At 50.3% G+C, this 19265-nt stretch overlaps 1 protein-coding gene across 3 annotated transcripts in view; it reads left to right on the forward strand.

Annotated features, from left to right (window-relative positions):
* The window catches only part of LOC117413696 (transcription factor HIVEP3-like), a 140234-nt gene that overhangs the window by 115902 nt on the left and 5067 nt on the right, over window positions 1-19265 (forward strand). For all 3 annotated transcript variants that reach the window (XM_058997743.1, XM_058997742.1, XM_058997744.1), the window contains 5 exons: window positions 1553-6617; window positions 7118-7239; window positions 12523-12698; window positions 14593-14694; window positions 16994-17511. In XM_058997743.1, the coding sequence (XP_058853726.1) occupies window positions 2301-6617; window positions 7118-7239; window positions 12523-12698; window positions 14593-14694; window positions 16994-17511 (5235 nt within the window). In that variant the 5' untranslated portion in view covers window positions 1553-2300. The remainder of the gene's footprint in view (window positions 1-1552; window positions 6618-7117; window positions 7240-12522; window positions 12699-14592; window positions 14695-16993; window positions 17512-19265) is intronic.

The raw sequence follows: 19265 nt of genomic DNA on the forward strand, positions 1-19265 counted from the left end.
TGGATTCTATTTATCATCATTAGTCATTTAGGTCAACATTGGATCATTCAGAGATCCTCACTGAACTTCTGGAGAGAGTTTGCTGCACTGAAAGTAAAGGGGCTGAATAATTTTGCACGCCCAATTTTTCAGTTTTTTATTTGTTAAAAAAGTTTGAAATATCCAATAAATTTCGTTCCACTTCATGATTGTGTCCCACTTGTTGTTGATTCTTCACAAACAATTACAGTTTCATATCTTTATGTTTGAAGCCTGAAATGTGGCAAAAGGTCACAAAGTTCAAGGGGGCCGAATACTTTCGCAAGGCACTGTATGTTTGATTTGATAGACTATCTCTGCCTTAGCCACGTTTGGTCAGCTGCTGGTCAGACAGAATCAATTGTAAATGATGGCATAAATTTCAAAGCCACTGCAACCCGCTGCACAGTTAACAGGTTTCATGAAGTTTCAATAAAGAACCCGAGTCGAAGCAGAACACATACATTCCTCTGAAAGATGATGTATTACTGTATTATGTTTCACGAATCACAGCACAGCATTAACAAGCAGAGCCCCTCACTCCTCAGCCATTCCTCAATAACATGCTGCTTCTTTAGTGGAGGGAAAGCAGTTACAAAGTGCAGTATACAATCTAAACATGAGCATCAATACAAGTGAATACATGAAAAGAAATAATGAAATAAAGAGGTAGTGGTAGGAATGTAAAACTGAGCAGAATTATGTCTACCTTTGAAGAATGTGTCCCTTGTTTAAATATATTTATTGCAGTGTAGGATAAAGTGCATCTCTGTCGCAACTTCTCCCAGTTCACAGTGACCACATAGCCTCCTGTCTCTGGGCAGCCAGGACTGTCTGGGTCGTCCTGTTTCGATGGCCAGGTTTCATGGTTCCTCGATTTCTTTGAGCTTTTTAATTAATATGGTCTTTTGAGTTCGGTGATGTTGGGAGCCCTTCTGGAGGAGTGCTGGAGCTTGTGTGCTGTGGGGCTGTGTCTGTGTGCTGTTACAGGACTGTGTGCTGTGGGGCACACAGTCCCTCTCTGTCTTTCCTCCTTCTCTCTCTCTCTCTCTCTCTCTCTGTCTTTCCTCCTTCTCTCTATCTCCCTCTCTCTCTCTATCTCTCTCTCTCTCTGTCTTTCCCTCGTTCAAGGTAACAGTCCACAATAGGTATCAGGGACAGACTGTCACTCGACACATATCTGTCATCTCTGAAATCCTTCATGAATGATCAAAGGTCCTATTTCATTTTTTCAAAGTCTTTTTTATCTTTAGAATACGTTTTTCATTTCATTAAACTGTTCTGAACAGCAGTCCTCAACAGAGGCATGACTATCAAACTGCATTCATAAAAGCATTCTTTAATATATGAGTGGAAGCTTTTTGAATGTGGTCCAATGGATCATAAGAACAGTGAGGGGTCTTTCCTGTGCTTGTATGGATGTTCCAGTCTGTAGCTTCTTCTATAATGCTGATACCTCCTAGAACTGCCAGCAGCTTCAGAATTGCAAAATCTAACAACAGTTATTGTAAATTGTCTGTATTTGTTCTTCCAGGGTCCCTGGGTTCAGAAACATTGAGAGAGAGCAGCGCGGGAGGAAATCTCTGCAACGAAGGAGCCCGGAGTGCAGTGCTGGCCTGGGGGGCTGCTGGAACAGCAATGGGAGTCTGTAGGGGGCCAAGGAGACTGTCAGAGACGAGCGATGGACCCGAGCCTCCGGCTTGTATCCGGCCTCTCTCGATTTTCTGATGGACAGTCTCTACAGACAGAGCAGTCGAGCTTCCAGACTCCCGAACCACTGACCAAAACAAAAAAATCACACATATAAAGAGACAGTTTAGGGGGGACAATATAAACTTAACAGAAGGGATTTCTGAAAACTCAGACCCTCTCCCCTCCTCCCTCCTCCCTCCCTTCTCAGACCCTCTCCCCCAGTCCCTCGTCCCTCCATTCTCAGACCCTCACCCCCAGTCCCTCGTCCCTCCATTCTCAGGCCCTCTCCCAGTCCCTCGTTCCTCCATTCTCAGACCCTCTCACCCAGTCCCTCGTCCCTCCCTTCTCAGACCCTGTCCCCCAGTGCCTCGTACCTCCCTATTCAGACCATCTCACCCAGTCCCTCGTCCCTCTGTTCTCAGACACTGTCCCCCAGTCTCTCCTCCCTCCCTTCTCAGGCCCTTTCCCCCAGTCCCTTCCTAAATGTTGCTAGTTTCGGGGGGAGGCTCTCTTGCTAATTCAATGAGGCCCCCCACTACTTAGCAGCCGGAAGCATTCCCAGTGTGTGTTTGAGGCCCCCTCCCCACCCCATGGAGGCCGAGCAAAGCCAGCCGACTGGTGGGGAGCGGTCCGGAGGGCCAGAACAGTCCGTGTCAGAGCCCCCTTTGCGGGGCAGTCTATCCCAGTCTCCTTCCCCACAGCACCACCGACTGTTCCCTTCCCGTTCCCTGCAGACCCCCGGTCGACACCCCCTTCACCGGCAACCCAAGAGGGGGGACCTAGAGCGCCACTACCCCCGTCTGCAACAACAGCAGCAACAGCCGCCATCCGCTTTTCAGCTCCCTGGGAGCGCAGACCCAGAGAGGGTGACTGGGACGACAGCATGGCAGTTCTCAAACTCCCCCGGACCCTCAGGAGGGGGTGTCCCCTCTTCTTCGTCCTCCTCTACCTCCAGATTGCACCCCCAGTTGGTCCCACCCCCCCATGCTGGTAAGGAAGCCCAGGAGAGGGTCCCCAAGAGGGAGCGCAAGCCTCAGAAGCCGGGCAAGTATGTGTGCCAGTACTGTGGGCGGCCGTGTGCCAAGCCCAGCGTCCTGCAGAAGCACATCCGCTCACACACAGGAGAGCGGCCGTACCCCTGCACCCCCTGCGGCTTCTCCTTCAAGACCAAGAGTAACCTCTACAAGCACCGCAAGTCGCATGCCCACCGCATCAAAGCCGGGCTTGCCTTGGGCAGGGAAGGGTACACCCAGGGGGGGCCAGAGGGGGGGCAGTCGGGAGTCGAGCAGGAGGAGCAGACGGAAGGCGAAAGCACAGATTCGGAGGACGAGACGGGCCAGCGCACTTCGTCTCCTTCTTCCTCCTTCTCCCTGGACCCGTATGGGGGGCTGGCACCCCGCAAGAGCACTGGTGCAGAGCAGCCTGAGGACTCACACGCTGTAAAGCAGAGGCTGGCCATGCGGCTCAGCGAGAGGAAGAGAGCCCCTGTGGCTGTGCCGGATGACCCTGCATCATCGTTCCTGAGCCCCGGCAGTAAGGGCAGCACTGAGTCGGGATACTTCTCACGCTCCGAGAGCTCAGAGCAGCAGCAGGGGAGCCCGCCCAGCGCCAACACCAAGAGCTACGCCGAAATCATCCTGGGCAAGTACGGGAGGATGGGGCAGCAGCAGAGGAACGCTCCTCCACAGCAGCAGCAGCAGCAGCCTCCCTCTTCATCCACACAGGAAGAGAAGAGCATCCCCTTCTCAGTGCCCAAGACTCAAGTCATCGAACACATCACCAAACTTATCACCATCAACGAAGCCGTGGTCGACACCAGTGAGATTGACAGTGTGAAACCCCGGAGGACCTCCCTGTCTAGAAGGGGCAGTCTAGAGTCACCCAAAACTGTGGGACAGAAGGAGCCTTTCCTGTTTGACCCCAAGGGAGAGTTTCCCAGCACCAGTAGCAGTATAGGCTGCATGGGGGTTGGCGTTGTAGGGGAGCCTCTGTACCCCCAGGTGCCCGACCCAGCTTTCCTGGCAGGCCTTTCCTCCACAGTGCCTCTACTGAGAAGCCACTCGATGCCTTCCTCTGCAGACCCCAGCGCAGCCGCAGGCTCCTCGCACAGCTTCCGGCTGAGCCATTCCTTTGACGAGCGGCAGGCCTTGGCAACAGAGACACGGGCTGGTACCTTGTTGGCTCCGCATCATCGCATGCTCCGCCGCCAGCCTGCCATCGAGGTGCCCCTGGGTGGCGAGTTCATTCCGGAGAAGCCCGCCTCCTCCTGCTCATCCACGTACACCACAGATCCTGCGCAGAAGCATCGACGAGGGCCCCAGCTGTACGAGTGCGAGGCCTGTGGGGCCTGTTACAAGAAACAGGACAACTACGAGACCCACCGGCGCTACTATTGTCCTGTCCATCCTCCGCAAGCCCCCGAGAGGGAATCGCTCCCCAGTGCTAACCGTGAAGACCGCCCACAGATGATGCATCACACGCTGGGGGCCTCGGCAGCAGCAGTGCGCAAGAGGAGGAAGGAGAAGAGCCTGGGTGACGAGGAGGAGCCTCCTGCTTTTGAGCCGAGCCCAGCATCTATGACATCCAGCTCCTCCTATTCCACCTCTCCCTACTCAGGCATCCCAAGCAGGCCCTTGGAGGAAAGCCGACATGTAGCTGACATCCTGGGCAGGGAGAGCTCTCTGGGGGCCCCTGTACAGTCGGAGCAGGACCGTAGAACCACAGGGAAGATCTCTGTCATCCAGCACACCAGCTCTTTCGAGAAGCAGGAGACAGCCAGTGGGGAGAGGCAGGAAAGCGAGGAGAAGGGCAGAGGATCTACTGCCTTAGAACAGCACCAGCAGCCCAAGCCGCCCACTTTCTCCAGGCTGGTACGACAGTCTAACATCCAGGTGCCAGAGATCCTTGTGACTGAGGAGCCCGACCCAGAGGTGGTGCTGGTGACCCCCTCAGCTTCCACAACCAAGGAGCCGGAGAAGACTGAGGAGTTCCAGTGGCCACAGAGGAGCCAGAGCCTCTCCCAGCTCCCTGCTGAGAAGCTCCCACCCAAGAAGAAGAGACTCAGGCTGGCAGAAGCTGCCCAGTCATCAGGAGAGTCCAGCTTCGAGTCCATCTCCCTCCCGCGTAGCCCCAGCCAGGAGAGCAGCGTATCCCACGCCTCGAGCCGGTCCGCGTCCTTCGAGGAAACAGGCAAGCCTGAGTCTGAATATCAGTCAACAGCTACCAGGGCCTCCCACGTGACCCACATGCTGACTGTTCCCTCTGGTCCTCACCAGCATCACCAACCCCACCGGGAGATGAGACGCTCAGCTTCTGAACAAGCTCCCACCAGTGCTCAGCACCCAGCGCAGATCGCAGAGGCACGAAGCAAGTCCTTCGATTACGGCAGCCTCTCCCCTCAGCGCTCCTCGACAGCCTGGAGGGAGAGGCGGAAATGCCTCCTGGTGAGACAGGCCACCCTGGGTGAGCTGGAGCCAGAGGAGCAGCCTGCAGGGCGGAGCATCAAAGCCGTGCCACAGGTCTGCCTCGGGTACCACTCTCCAACACCACCCGCCACTGAGCCTGGCCCAGCCTACCACTCCACTATACTAAGCACAGACCCCTTAACCAAGCCCCTGCAGCTCTTCCCACCCCCTCCCTCATGTGAGCACGCTTTCCCTCTCCAAAGCCTCCTGCCACCACCCCCACCGCCAGCTCTCTCTCAGGGGCAGGCTCCTCAGCTCTTCCCTGCTCCAGGGATCTCAGAGGTTCTTTCCACCCAGGTATTGCCCCACTCTTTCCTGCAGGCCTCCCGTCAACTCCACCCTGCACAGCTACACCTTGGAGAGCACTTGGGACTGCCCCTTCAGTACCGCTCCCTCCTGCCCCTTCAGTACCCGGCAGTTGCTGCTCCGGCCCTCTTCCTTCCTTTGCCCCCTGGACTAGCCCTCCAGCCCACAAGAGAACCCTTCCAAGAATCCAAACCCGTTGCCTCCCCCGACCCTCAAGCGCCAGGCCTCCTCCAGCCCCCAAGACCAGTAATCTCCCCCAGCTCAGAGCAGCTGAGGCCTGTGGTTCCCCTGGTAGTGCCCATCCGCCTCCAGTCCCGCGTCCCCACCTATGGCCGTGCCATATACACAACACTCTCCCAGGTCCTGGTCACTCGGGCCCAGGAATCAGCCCACTCCGCGGTGGTCATCTGCAAGGTGGAAGAGGACAGGCCGCGGACGCCCTACTTGAAGATCCCCACGCCAGAGCTCAAAATGTACCATCCCACGACCCTGCCGCTGGAGACTGGAGTGGGCATGGCGATGGGAGAGGGGCACTGGCCTTCCACGGCCGGAGGCAACAAGCGCATGCTCTCCCCAGCAGGCAGCCTGGAGCTGAGTGTGGAGGCACAGCGGCAGCAGAAACGAGTGAAGGAGGAAGAGGATGAAGAAGAGGGTGGCGAGGAGGAGGAGGAGCGAGAAGAGAAGAAGAAAGCAGTGCAGAGGGAGGAGGAGGGGAAGAAAGATAAGGCAGAGGAGGTGGGGAAAGTTGAAGAGATTCCACTGGAAAAACCTGAGCCATCTTTGAAGGAAGAAGAGGGAGAGGAAAGCCAGAGAGGGCCATCCCAAGCTAGGGGTCCCGACAACAAGAAGGGCCCCCCCTACCCCAGCCTGCACACTACCACCACTGTCAGCTGGTGCTACCTGAACTATGTAAAGCCCACCCCCGGGCCCCAGAGAGACCCCCAGAGCTCTGTCTACTCCTCCTGGAGCATCAGCTTGCACAACCCCAACCTCCCCGGCCTCGCCACCAGGACGGCGCTCTCTCTGCTGCGCTCCAAGCAGAAGCACAGCCCAGAGACCTACACCATGGCCACTGGCCTGCACCCAGCTGCTGGCAAGCTGGTTTCCGCCAACTCCAGGAAACCCAAGATGTCCGAGGTGAGGGCACAGCTACTGCTAACTACTGCATCCCCCGGGGGCCTGGGCATAGCAGGGCACGGGGCAGAGCATTGAATATACAGACACTCAATACTGCAGGAATAACACTGACAAAGGCATTAGACAGAAGGCTTTGTCACTTATATGTGATTGAGTGTCTAGAGTTATTGATGACCTGTCAACCACAGTATGGCTCAAGCTGCTGTAGAGTGTAGGAGAGTATAGTAGTGAGTGGAGTATAGCAGAATATACAGTAGTATTGAGTCAAGTATAGCAGAGTGTAGTTTTGTCCAGGATTCAATCCCTCCACTCTGTGCACTCTTCTTTGTGTCTGTAGACCAGATTATCAAAACTTTTTTTTGCAAAATTAAAATGTCAGCTTGACTTAGATACAATTAAAATGTCCGAGCGGTTTATCTCTTTCTGGTGTTTATTACTATTTGGAGTAAAGAGCTGTGAGAATGTTACCTTGCTTTGCTGAATCGTGAACCTGTTCACAGGTACACCTCCCTGCCACTCACAGTGTGGAAGAGAAGGAGGAGGAGAAGAAGGAGAAGAGAGAGCAAGAGGCGTCCACCTCCAAGAGAGCTGAGCCATCCCGAATCCCAATCTTCGAGGGCGGGTAAGAGAGCTGCCTCTGAGCTAAACACCAGCTGGTTAGAAAGTCACTTCGAAAGCTTGGCATGGGGAGGCACCAAAGGTGGCTGTGATAGGAAGGGGTGTGGCTTATGCGCTACAGATAGGCATGGAGCTGGCATTGACACGCTGCCCACAGGTGCGCAGGATTCGTTGATTTATTTAAATAAGCACAAAAGGAATATAATACAACAACCACAAAAACAAAACAGTGTAGAGCTGAGTACGGGTTTGAAGGGAAGCCAGTGCTGAACAATGGAGCGAGGGTCAGAGGTGACCACACTCCAACAAGGTGTCTTCCTCAAATCGATAATAGGGCCCAGTTTGGTCCCGGCTCTCAGCATGGTAGTGGGTGGGGAGTCAGCGGCTTTTGATAGCGAGACACTCCCCTGAGACACACCCACCAGCCAGTCAAAGAACCACAGCCGACCAATCCTGGGCTTCGATCCCCTGTGAACAACCCGGCAGCACGTCAAAGGCAGAGCGTCTGGCTCCTGCAAGCACACGCATGCGTCCGAGAAGCCAGTGACGGAATACTGTCCCTGCTACAGTGAGCAACAAGATCTGAAATGTGTGTGGATGGATTGATACTAGAGGCCCACTTGCAACGGTGGTGTTAACTTGAAAGATCAAGACAGGGTTGGGCTGTGTTAATCTGCCTGTGCAGTTCGCTGTGAAGCCGAGTGCAACACCTGCCCACTGCCGGCTGTCACTGATGCAGTCAAGGGAGAACATGACTGGCGATGATATCGTTAACACTGCACAGGAGAAATCATTGCTGATAAATAGGTGTGAATAGCATTTCAGAGAAGTAGCACCTCATTGAGTGCGGAGTGCTGACTCAGAGGGTGTCAAGACAAGACGAACAAGAGGAAATAGTGGAGCTGATATCACTATGTAACACAATTTTTGTTCCTGGGTAGTAAGTGTTATTTCCTAATTGCTTATGCCTCAAAAGTATAGAAAATGGCTAATACTCCCCACAAACTTTGCTTTTGTGACCAGGACAGTGATATTTTGAAATTTACCTATTTCCAATGAGAAAACGGGCGAATTTGTGTCTTTTCGTTCACATAAAGTCAGAAAGAAACAACATATGAATCCAAATTAACATGTATTTATACAAAAGTAATACAAAAATGACTACAAAAGATTTAGAAGTGAGTAGTTTTTCGAGATTTACGATTATACTGTAAATCACTTTCACGAATCAGCCCCCAAATGTAGTCTCCCATCATGTTCTCGTTATACTGTCCTTGGTAGCGGCATTCAAAGTCCAGTATATCCTGGTGGAAGCGCTCGCCTTGCTCCTCCGAGTACGCTCCCATGTTTTCCTTGAATTTATCAAGATGAGCATCAAGGGTATGGACTTTGAGGGACATCCTACAGCCCATTGTGCCGTAGTTCTTCACCAGAGTCTCAACCAGCTCCACATAGTTTTCGGCCTTGTGATTGCCCAGGAAGCCCCGAACCACTGCGACAAAGCTGTTCCAAGCCGCTTTCTCCTTACTAGTGAGCTTCTTGGGGAATTCATTGCACTCCAAGATCTTCTTTATCTGTGGTCCGACGAAGACACCGGCTTTGACCTTTGCCTCAGACAGCTTAGGGAAGAAGTCTTGAAGGTACTTGAAGGCTGCCGACTCCTTATCTAGAGCTCTGACAAATTGTTTCATAAGGCCCAATTTGATGTGCAGTGGTGGCATCAGCACCTTCCGGGGGTCCACCAGTGGCTCCCACTTGACGTTGTTCCTCCCCACAGAGAACTCAGTCCGCTGTGGCCAGTCCCGCCTGTGGTAGTGCGCCTTGGTGTCCCTGCTGTCCCAAAGGCAAAGATAGCAGGGAAACTTGGTAAAACCGCCTTGGAGACCCATCAGGAATGCCACCATTTTGAAGTCTCCTATGACCTTGATGCATCTCAGAAAAATGCAGATATGTATCCACTTAGGCAGCTGGAACTAAACTGAACTGGTGGGCTTAAGGCCCCTGTATTTATACTACTATTTATATTCCTGGAAAGTTCTAGAAAGTTCTAGAAGTTACTCCAAGTTTACTCAGCACTGAATCTATCTGGAATGTTCTGGAAAATAGGTAAATTTCAAAATATCACTGTCCTGGTCACAAAAGTTTGTGGGGAATAATAGCCATTTTCTATACTTTTGAGGCATAAGCAATTAGGAAATAACACTTACTACCCAGGAACCAAAAAAAAAAAAAATTGTTACACGGTGTATTCACAGAGACAGCAAACTAAATGGCAGGCTAGCTATTGAATATGGCCGCATAGTTCTGATTATGGCTGGGTATTTATTGAGTATGGTGTGGTGTTCAGTTAATTTAGCAGTGTAGTTCAGAATATGCTGTTATTGAATATGGCTGGTAGTTATTGAATATGCCAGCGTAGTTTTTGAAAATGCCAGTGTTGCCATTAAGTATGGAAGGGTAGTTATTAAACTGAATCCAGGGACAAACTGTACTGTCAGTATATTCAATACCAGGTGGCTGTGCGAGTAGGGGAGAAAAAGAGGGATCCGTTCTTTAGCAGGATTGAATCCCAGCCAGGGCCCTCCCCCCTGGAACCCGACACGCCTGAGAGAGGAGGTGAGAAAGCAGAGGATTTCACTGAGGGAAGAAGGGACTTCTGAAAGCAGGCATTAATTAGGCGCATTAATTACAGGCTGGGTCAGAACGAGGATTTGTTACGAGAAACTCGTCTTCCTGACAGGAACAAAGCAGGGCTCGCTGCTGAGAGCAGTGTGAGTGTGTGTGAGTGTGTGAGTGTGAGTGTGTGTGAGTGCGTGTGCGCAAGTGTGTGTGAGTGTGTGTGAGTGCGTGTGTGTGAGTGCGTGTGCGCAAGTGTGCATGAGTGTGTGTGAGTGCGTGTGTGTGTGCTGCAATGCAGACAGATAGAACAGTGACACTACATTGGCAATGCAAACAGACAGTGGCACTACAATGGCAATGCAGACAGACAGGGGCACTACAATAGCAATGCAGACAGACAGGGGCACTACAATGGCAATGCAGACAGACAGACAGGGGCACTACAATGGCAATGCAGACAGACAGACTTTCACTGTATTTTTATTGTAATCCGTTAATGTTAGTGAGGGGGTCAGTAAATCTCACAGCAGGATCTCTACAGAATGATAAGATGCTAGTTTAAAGGTCTGCGGCTGTTTAATCGACTCCAGCTGCATTAGTAACAGTTCCAGGAACAGTAAACAAAGCATGAATAAGAGAAGACATCAGGGATGATCTTCATTCAGCGGTCATGTCATTAATAAGGAGAGGAATTCCTTCCTGCTTTCCTTGTGTTCAGTGAGGTCCTCCTAGAACCTGATTGGGAGACTTTCCCCTGACCTAGTTTTACAGAAAGCAACATTTCATAGTTTTTTTTTTATTATTCTCACCAGAAACGATGTGGATTTAGCTTGAGGTTTCACACGTTACCAGTGAGGGGGAACGTTGTGAAAGCTTGCAGCCTAAAGCAGCACGAGAGAAAAAATGACCAGCTGTTCATATATTTTTTTAAAATCCTTGGAAACAGCTCCTCTTTAAACAAAAGACCTAATGAGTGTGTGTGTGAGTGTGTGTCTCTGTGTGTGAGTGTCAGTGTGTCATTATAAATGTGCCTCTGTACGTGTGTCAGGCTGAATATGGGTGTGTCTTTGCACAGTTAGTGTTTGTGTAGCCATGGTTTATTTTCATAGAGTGCTCTTTCCTGCAGAATTCACCTCATTTCTGGTGTTGTTGGCAGCGCTCCTTAATGAGGGACAAGAAGATACATTTATCCAGCCTCACCACATTTTTAATTGGCTGCTTTAGCTGGTGGAGAAAAAGCTGTACCTCTGTGATTATAATGTGTGAAGGGAGAGGGAAATAGAGAGGCAGAGAGGCGAGAGGGAGGGAGAGAGGGAAGAGAGAGGAGAGGGAGTGCAGAGAGGAGAGGGAGAGTGTTAGAGGACAGGAACAAGGAGAGAGGGAGGGAGAGAGGGAAGAGAGAGGAGAGGGAGCGCAGAGAGGAGAGGGAGAGTGTTAGAGGACAGGAACAAGGAGAGAGGGAGGGAGAGAGGGAAGAGAGAGGGAGTGCAGAGAGGAGAGGGAGAGTGTTAGAGGACAGGAACAAGGAGAAAGGGAGGGAGAGAGGGAAGAGAGGAGAGGGAGCGCAGAGAGGAGAGGGAGAGTGTTAGAGGACAGGAACAAGGAGAGAGGGAGGGAGAGAGGGAAGAGAGAAGAGAGGGAGCGCAGAGAGGAGAGGGAGAGTGTTAGAGGACAGGAACAAGGAGAGAGGGAGGGAGAGAGGGAAGAGAGAGGAGAGGGAGCGCAGAGAGGAGAGGGAGAGTGTTAGAGGACAGGAACAAGGAGAGAGGGAAGGAGAGGGAAGAGAGAGGAGAGGGAGTGCAGAGAGGAGAGGGAGAGTGTTAGAGGACAGGAACAAGGAGAGAGGGAAGAGAGAGGAGAGGGAGTGCAGAGAGGAGAGGGAGAGTGTTAGAGGACAGGAACAAGGAGAGAGGGAAGAGAGAGGAGAGGGAGTGCAGAGAGGAGAGGGAGAGTGTTAGAGGACAGGAACAAGGAGAGAGGGAGGGAGAGAGGGAAGAGAGAGGAGAGGGAGCGCAGAGAGGAGAGGGAGAGAGTTAGAGGACAGGAACAAGGAGAGAGGGAGGGAGAGAGGGGAGAGAGGGAGGGAGAGAGGGAAGAGAGAGAGGGAGATGTAGTGAGGAGCGAGATAAATCATTGTGTAACTTTGTGTTGCCTGGCAACCGGTTGGAGCGAAGGATACAGAAATAGCATTATCAGTCTGAGAGGAGCGTCTTTTAAAAACGACAGAGGGGCAGCTTGCAGGCTTGCTGGAGCTGCTTCAGTCTGCTGTGTCATTCATTAAGTAATACTTTCAAAAGTGCAGTAATTCCTATGAGTGAGTGTATTGATAATGAATTGAGGTATTCAATAAGATTTGAGTTCCTCACACTGTATTTTATTCTTTTGAAATGATTTGCCAGGTGAAACACCTAGTTTGCACAAGTGCTACTCCTGCAGACAACAACTGTTACAATCACAAACCCAATATACAATCCAGGCAGATCGCCAACATAGATGTATAACGGGTATCTCACATCCAGTTTATTACAGTGCAAAAATATTCAGACTTTCAACAGAAACCTGTTTGAATAGTGTAGCACCTGTACAGTGTTGTGCATGTGGTTCCTATTTTAATAAGAACCTGTCCACTGAACCCTCTCGCTCTGTCCCCTCCCCTCCCCGCTCACAGGTACAAGTCCAATGAGGAGTATGTGTATGTGCGCGGGCGAGGCCGTGGGAAGTACGTGTGTGAGGAGTGTGGGATCCGCTGTAAGAAGCCCAGCATGTTGAAGAAACACATCCGCACACACACCGACGTGCGGCCATACGTCTGCAAACACTGCAACTTCGCCTTCAAAACCAAAGGTAAGGCAAGCAATACCTCACAGGCTTCACAATGGAAATGCTTTAGCTGAGCTGAGCTGAGCTTAATGTAATTGAGTTGAGTAGAATTGAGCTGAGCTGAATTGAATTGAATTGAGCTGAGCTGAGCTCAGCTGGGTTGAACTGTCGAGTCGAGTTGAACTGAATTGAGTTGAGTTAAATTCTCTTTTTCCCTTGCTTCTTTACTCTCTCTCTCCCTCCCTTGCTTCTATAGGAACAATTCAATAATTTATCATTTAATGTTTATCTGGGTTTGTTAGTTCTCTTACTAACAATATTTAATTGACATGTTACAAAGATCGAGGATTTACTATGAACACACATTCACGCGCAGACACAAGGAATGTTTAATCAACAGTAGTATTTTATTAAATACACAAATAATGAACAGAAATCAGAAAAGTCAGAAAGTAAATGTCTTAGTCTCTAAGCACAGAACACAAGTCAAAAACTCTCACTGCCTTAACTTGACTAGCAGGCAATTGAAATATGACACGGCCTGTCTCCTCACACACCAGCAGCAGCTTTAACAGCAAGCAGGCTGTGACGTAGCGACTCGCTCGCTCACACACACACACGCCCACATGTAAGCACAGAGTAAATCTGAGATAATGTAGACAATCTTAGAATATATCACATTAAGCTTATTAATGGTATATAGAGTAAGTATATTGCAAGTTTACTTTTAAAGAAATTCTTTATACAACAATATGAAGTAGATTACTTATACTTCATCAAGTTTCACTAAAATTTATTTCACACGCAGTGTGCAAACTAAATAATTAACAGTTCAATTCTATGTGAATGTGTTACAATTAATTCATTCAGTTCCATGAAAGGAAAATGCAACTGGAATTATACTCAACAGTTCCTTGAAGCTTAGACTTTTGGTCCGCTGTTTTGGAAACTCAATCTGTTGAAGTGTCCAGTACAAAAAGCTCTCCTCTCACAATGAAATCTTCAATCCTACATTGGATCAAACTCGGCAACAAAGCTTTCAATTCTCGATAGAAGCAACAAACAGCTGCAACAAAGTCTTCAGTCCTCGGTATAGGATCCACAACAGCGCCCGTCCACTCTGTCCTCTTCGCTGAATCTTTTAGCTTCGCAGGTAGCAGGGCACAGTTTCTTTAGGATACTGTGGTTTTAGGTGTACAGCAGACCTAGACTGGTTTGTCTGATAACAGTCACTGTAAGTTTTACAGCAGTCCTCCAGCCGGGCCTCAGTCTCGTTGCTTGTGGTCGTTGATTCGCTTGCAGCTTGCTTCCTCGTCTTGGGTCTGTTTTTAGGCAGAGTCCCGGAGTTGCAGCTTTGTTTAGCAGAGTGACAGCACCTTGTTTAGCATTCGATGTGGAGCACAAAATGTAGAGTGTTGCTTGGATATTGATAGTTTTTCTCACTCTGCTAAATAGCTACTTTCATGAGATCATTTGTGTATCTTGCCTCTTTAACTCCCAGTCCTTTGATGTTTTAATGTCCTTTTCCACTGGGACATCGCTAGTTTATGTCTTCCTTGCGTCAAAACGATTGTTGTTGCACATGTGAATTATCTGTACATAATTCAACTGTCCGCTCAGCCTAATCCAGTTCAGGCGCCGGTCCTCTAATCAGTAGGTCACATAGTTCAGTCTGTCGGCCCCCTTCTCAAGACACAGCAGTTTATTCTCAAGACACACAGTTTCATTAATGAATCCAGTTACATTTCTAATACACGTTCATGTATTATCATATTCAGGGGATATGTCCCACACTCCCTCCCTCCCCCACCCCTCTCCCTCTCCCCGTCTCCCTCACTACCTCAGTCTCTTACATTGAGCTGAGCTGAGTTGAAGTGCAGTGAGAGGGGTCGCTTCATGCCTGTCTGTCTCTCCGCAGGGAACCTGACGAAACACATGAAGTCGAAGGCTCACGGGAAGAAGTGCCAGGAGATGGGCATGTCCAGCTCTTCCCTCGACGAGCTGGATGCAGAGGAAGGAGGTTTGTGGCAGTCATTTATTTCTCATTCTGATAGTGGAGGCAGGTTTGTGGAGGAGTCTTGTGTGAGTGACCTGGCTAGGGCAGCGCCTCAGCTCTGAGCACTAGCGCTCCTCTCTCTCTCTCTCTCTCTCTCTCTCTCTCTCTCTCTCTCTCTCTCTCTCTCTCACACTCCTTTACTCTCTCTCCCCTCGCTCCCTGTCACCCTCTCTCTCTCTGTCGCTTCCTCACATGCTGTCCCTCTCTTCCTCACATGCTGTCCCACTCTTCCTCACACTCTCTCCCTCCATCTCTCCCTCTCTCCCACACTCTCCCTCACACTTGTTGGGAAGGGGTGGGGGGGGGGGCAGCCAAACAATTAGGGAATGACTGTGAGAGAGGGCCAGTGGGAACAGAGTATGTCAGACAGGCTGTCCTCTGAAGAGTCTTGACTCGCTGTGACTAGTATGTGAGTTAATCAGAGTGGTGTCCTGGAAAAGGAACAGTGAATTCCTCATTGCTTACTTTGCTATGCTTTTATAAAGGGGGGGAATAAACCATCAGCAGTGAGGTTGTATAACAGTTAATAATACACTTGCTCCCTGCCGTGTTAGTCGACAAGCTGTTCTGCGCATGGTGGGCGAGCGACTGAAGCACAATACATCAAAGAGTTCTGCTATTAAAGGGATACTCAGGCTCCTCAGACAGCCTCCACATTACTGTGAACTGTAAGAATAGCACTGCGATTGACTGCTGTCTGCCGCCTCCTCACAGACTCACTCAGTGAAGCAAGGCTGGAAGAGCCAAGGCCAGCCTCCATTCAGCAGCTTCATTCACAAACTGAGACGATTCTGTGAATGAAACAGCCAACCTTCCACAAGCTGGCTGATTTTATTTTGCTGGAAACTCTTTTTGTTTTTTTTGAATACATATACCTTATTATTAGCCTATACTTGCATTTTCAAGGGTATTCTCACAATGATGCGGGCGTCCAGTCAATTAATCTGAACAAGGATGGAAATACTGCCACTGTTTGAAAATCAAACATCTCCAATATATTTAAGTGCGTAGCAATCTGTAAAAGCCTGTTTCCATTATTTTAACAAGAGTAGTGAGATCCACAGAGTGGCGTCTGGCCCCTGTTTTGCACTGTACAGGATCTACAGCACTGTCTTTACTGCATGGTGAGTGGCCTTCACCTGGAGGACGACTCACACCTTCTTTATCACATGTCCCTGTGAGCAGGGTGAGCAATGACATTCCCACTGCCCAGGTCACTGGCCCTGGCTGGCAGCACTGGCATGAATGTGTCCTTGATGCCCTTTGAGTTGCTGCTGTGTGCTCCCATGAGCCTCCTGGGTCCTCTCTTGTCTCTCCTCTCCTCTCCCTTCTCTCCTCTCCTCTCCTGTCTCTCCTCTCGTGTCCTCTATCCTCTCACTCCTCTCTCCTCTTCTCTCCTGTACTGTTTATAATGTTATTCTCTGCTCTCTCCTCTATCCTCTCTCCTCCCTATCTCTCCTCTCCCCTGTCCTCTCCTCTCCTGTTTATGTTATTCTCTGCTCTCTCCTCTCTCCTCTCTCTCCTCTCTCCTGTCCTGTTTATGTTATTCTCTGCTCTCTCCTCTCCTCTATCCTCTCTCCTCCCTATCTCTCCTCTCCCCTGTCCTCTCCTCTCCTGTTTATGTTATTCTCTGCTCTCTCCTCTCCTCTCCTCTCTCCTGTCCTGTTTATGTTATTCTCTGCTCTCTCCTCTCCTCTATACTCTCTCCTTCCTATCTCTCCTCTGCCCTCTGCTCTCCTCTCCTGTTTGTTATTCTCTGCTCTCTCCTGTATCCTCTCTCATATCTCTCCTCTATCCTGTCCTCTCTCCTATCCTGTTTGTTATTCTCTGCTCTCTCCTCTCCTCTCTCCTCTCCTGTTTATAATGTTATTCTCTGCTCTCTCCTCTCCTCTCCTGTTTATGTTATTCTCTGCTCTCTCCTCTCCTCTCCTCTCTCCTGTCCTCTCTGCTCTCTCCTCTCCTCTCCTGTTTATGTTATTCTCTGCTCTCTCCTCTCCTCTCCTCTCTCCTGTCCTCTCTCCTCTCTCCTCTCCTCTCCTGTTTATAATGTTATTCTCTGCTCTCTCCTCTCTTCTCCCCTATCCTCTCTCTCCTCTCTCCTCTCCTCTCCTCTGTCCTGTTTATAATGTTATTGTCTGCTCTCTCTCCTCTATCCTCTCTCTCTCCTCCCTCCTCTCTCTCCTCTCCTCTGTTCTGTCTCCTCTCATCTCCTCTCCTCTCCTCTCCTCTCTCCTCTCCTGTTTATAATGTTATTCTCTTGCAGGCCCTGGTGGTTCCGAGGAGCAGGATGATCACCAGTTCTCGGACGTGGACGACTCTGAGGACTCCGAAGAGAACGAGGATGAAGAGGAGGAGGAGGAGGAGGAAGAGGAGGAGGAGGAGTCTCACGAGGAGCCGCCCTCCTCCGTCTCCCCTGACAACAGACATTCCAGTCCCCGGGAGAGGGAGCCCCCAGCCGGGCCGCCCGAGTACCTTTCGCCTCGGAGACACTGGCCCTCGGGCCGCGAGGCCTCACCGGGTAGCAAGAGGGCACTGTTCTCCCGCCGGCACTTGGAGGCGTCTCCCCTGCGCTGCCTGTCCCCAAGCAGGGAGGATCTCTCCTCTCCCAGCCGGCACCTCTCCCCGGGGCCCGAGAGGGGTCCCTCCCCCTTCCGGCCACGCTCCCCGGGCAACCCGTCGCCACGACGACTGCATTCTTCTATCGCCACGGAGACGACGGCCTTGTGGTATGAGAGGGCTCACTGCTCTTCCTCCTTCACTGTCCAGCCAAGCACAGAGTGGGTGAGTCAGAGCCTCAGTGCACAGTCACTGTTCTGCAGCTGCTAGGGCTGCTCAATTCCGCTTCATTCCCGAGATGTTACCCCTGTTTAAACAATTCAACTTGAACATATTGGGATATGCCCTCCATTACTATTTTATAAATTACACAAACATCTATCTGTGTATGAGCCTGGATGGGTCAAGCATGGCCTGCACTGTACACTTACCACTGTGTAAACACTAAGGCTGACATCTATATTTAAAATTATTTGGCTAACGATTCCATATTTATATTTAAAATCCAGAACAGTTTTTTTTTTTTTTTGTTTTAATTCTTTTTATAGAATTTAATTTTTTTATAAAAACACAGCAGAGAAAAAACATATGGAACAGCAGCAGATTCTCACCCCACCTTCACTACACCCATACCACTCTCCCATACCTGAACCCTCAAACAGGACTTCACTACACCCATACCACTCTCCCATACCTGACCCATCAAACAGGACTTCACTACACCCATACCACTCTCGCATACCTGAACCATCAAACAGGACTTCACTACACCCATACCACTCTCCCATACCTGACCCATCAAACAGGACTTCACTACACCCATACCACTCTCGCATACATGAACCCTCAAACAGGACTTCAGTACACCCATAACACTCTCCCATACCTGACCCATCAAACAGGACTCCACTACACCCATACCACTCTCCCATACCTGACCCATCAAACAGGACTTCACTACACCCATAACACTCTCCCATACCTGACCCATCAAACAGGACTTCACTAGACCCATACCACTCTCCCATACCTGACCCATCAAACAGGACTTCACTACACCCATACCACTCTCCCATACCTGACCCATCAAACAGGACTTCACTACACCCATACCACTCTCCCATACCTGACCCATCAAACAGGACTTCACTACACCCATACCACTCCCATACATGACCCATCAAACAGGACTTCACTACACCCATACCACTCTCCCATACCTGACCCATCAAACAGGACTTCACTACACCCATACCACTCTCGCATACATGAACCCTCAAACAGGACTTCAGTACACCCATAACACTCTCCCATACCTGACCCATCAAACAGGACTCCACTACACCCATACCACTCTCCCATACCTGACCCATCAAACAGGACTTCACTACACCCATAACACTCTCCCATACCTGACCCATCAAACAGGACTTCACTAGACCCATACCACTCTCCCATACCTGACCCATCAAACAGGACTTCACTACACCCATACCACTCTCCCATACCTGACCCATCAAACAGGACTTCACTACACCCATACCACTCTCCCATACCTGACCCATCAAACAGGACTTCACTACACCCATACCACTCCCATACATGACCCATCAAACAGGACTTCACTACACCCATACCACTCTCCCATACCTGACCCATCAAACAGGACTTCACTAGACCCATACCACTCTCCCATACCTGACCCATCAAACAGGACTTCACTACACCCATACCACTCGCCCATACCTGAACCATCAAATAGGACTTCACTACACCCATACCACTCCCATACATGACCCATCAAACAGGACTTCACTACACCCATACCACTCTCCCATACCTGACCCATCAAACAGGACTTCACTACACCCATACCACTCTCCCATACCTGAACCATCAAACAGGACTTCACTACACCCATACCACTCTCCCATACCTGACCCATCAAACAGGACTTCACTACACCCATACCACTCGCC

This window comes from Acipenser ruthenus, chromosome 23, assembly GCF_902713425.1.
Source record: "Acipenser ruthenus chromosome 23, fAciRut3.2 maternal haplotype, whole genome shotgun sequence".
Taxonomy (NCBI): Eukaryota; Metazoa; Chordata; class Actinopteri; order Acipenseriformes; family Acipenseridae; genus Acipenser; species Acipenser ruthenus.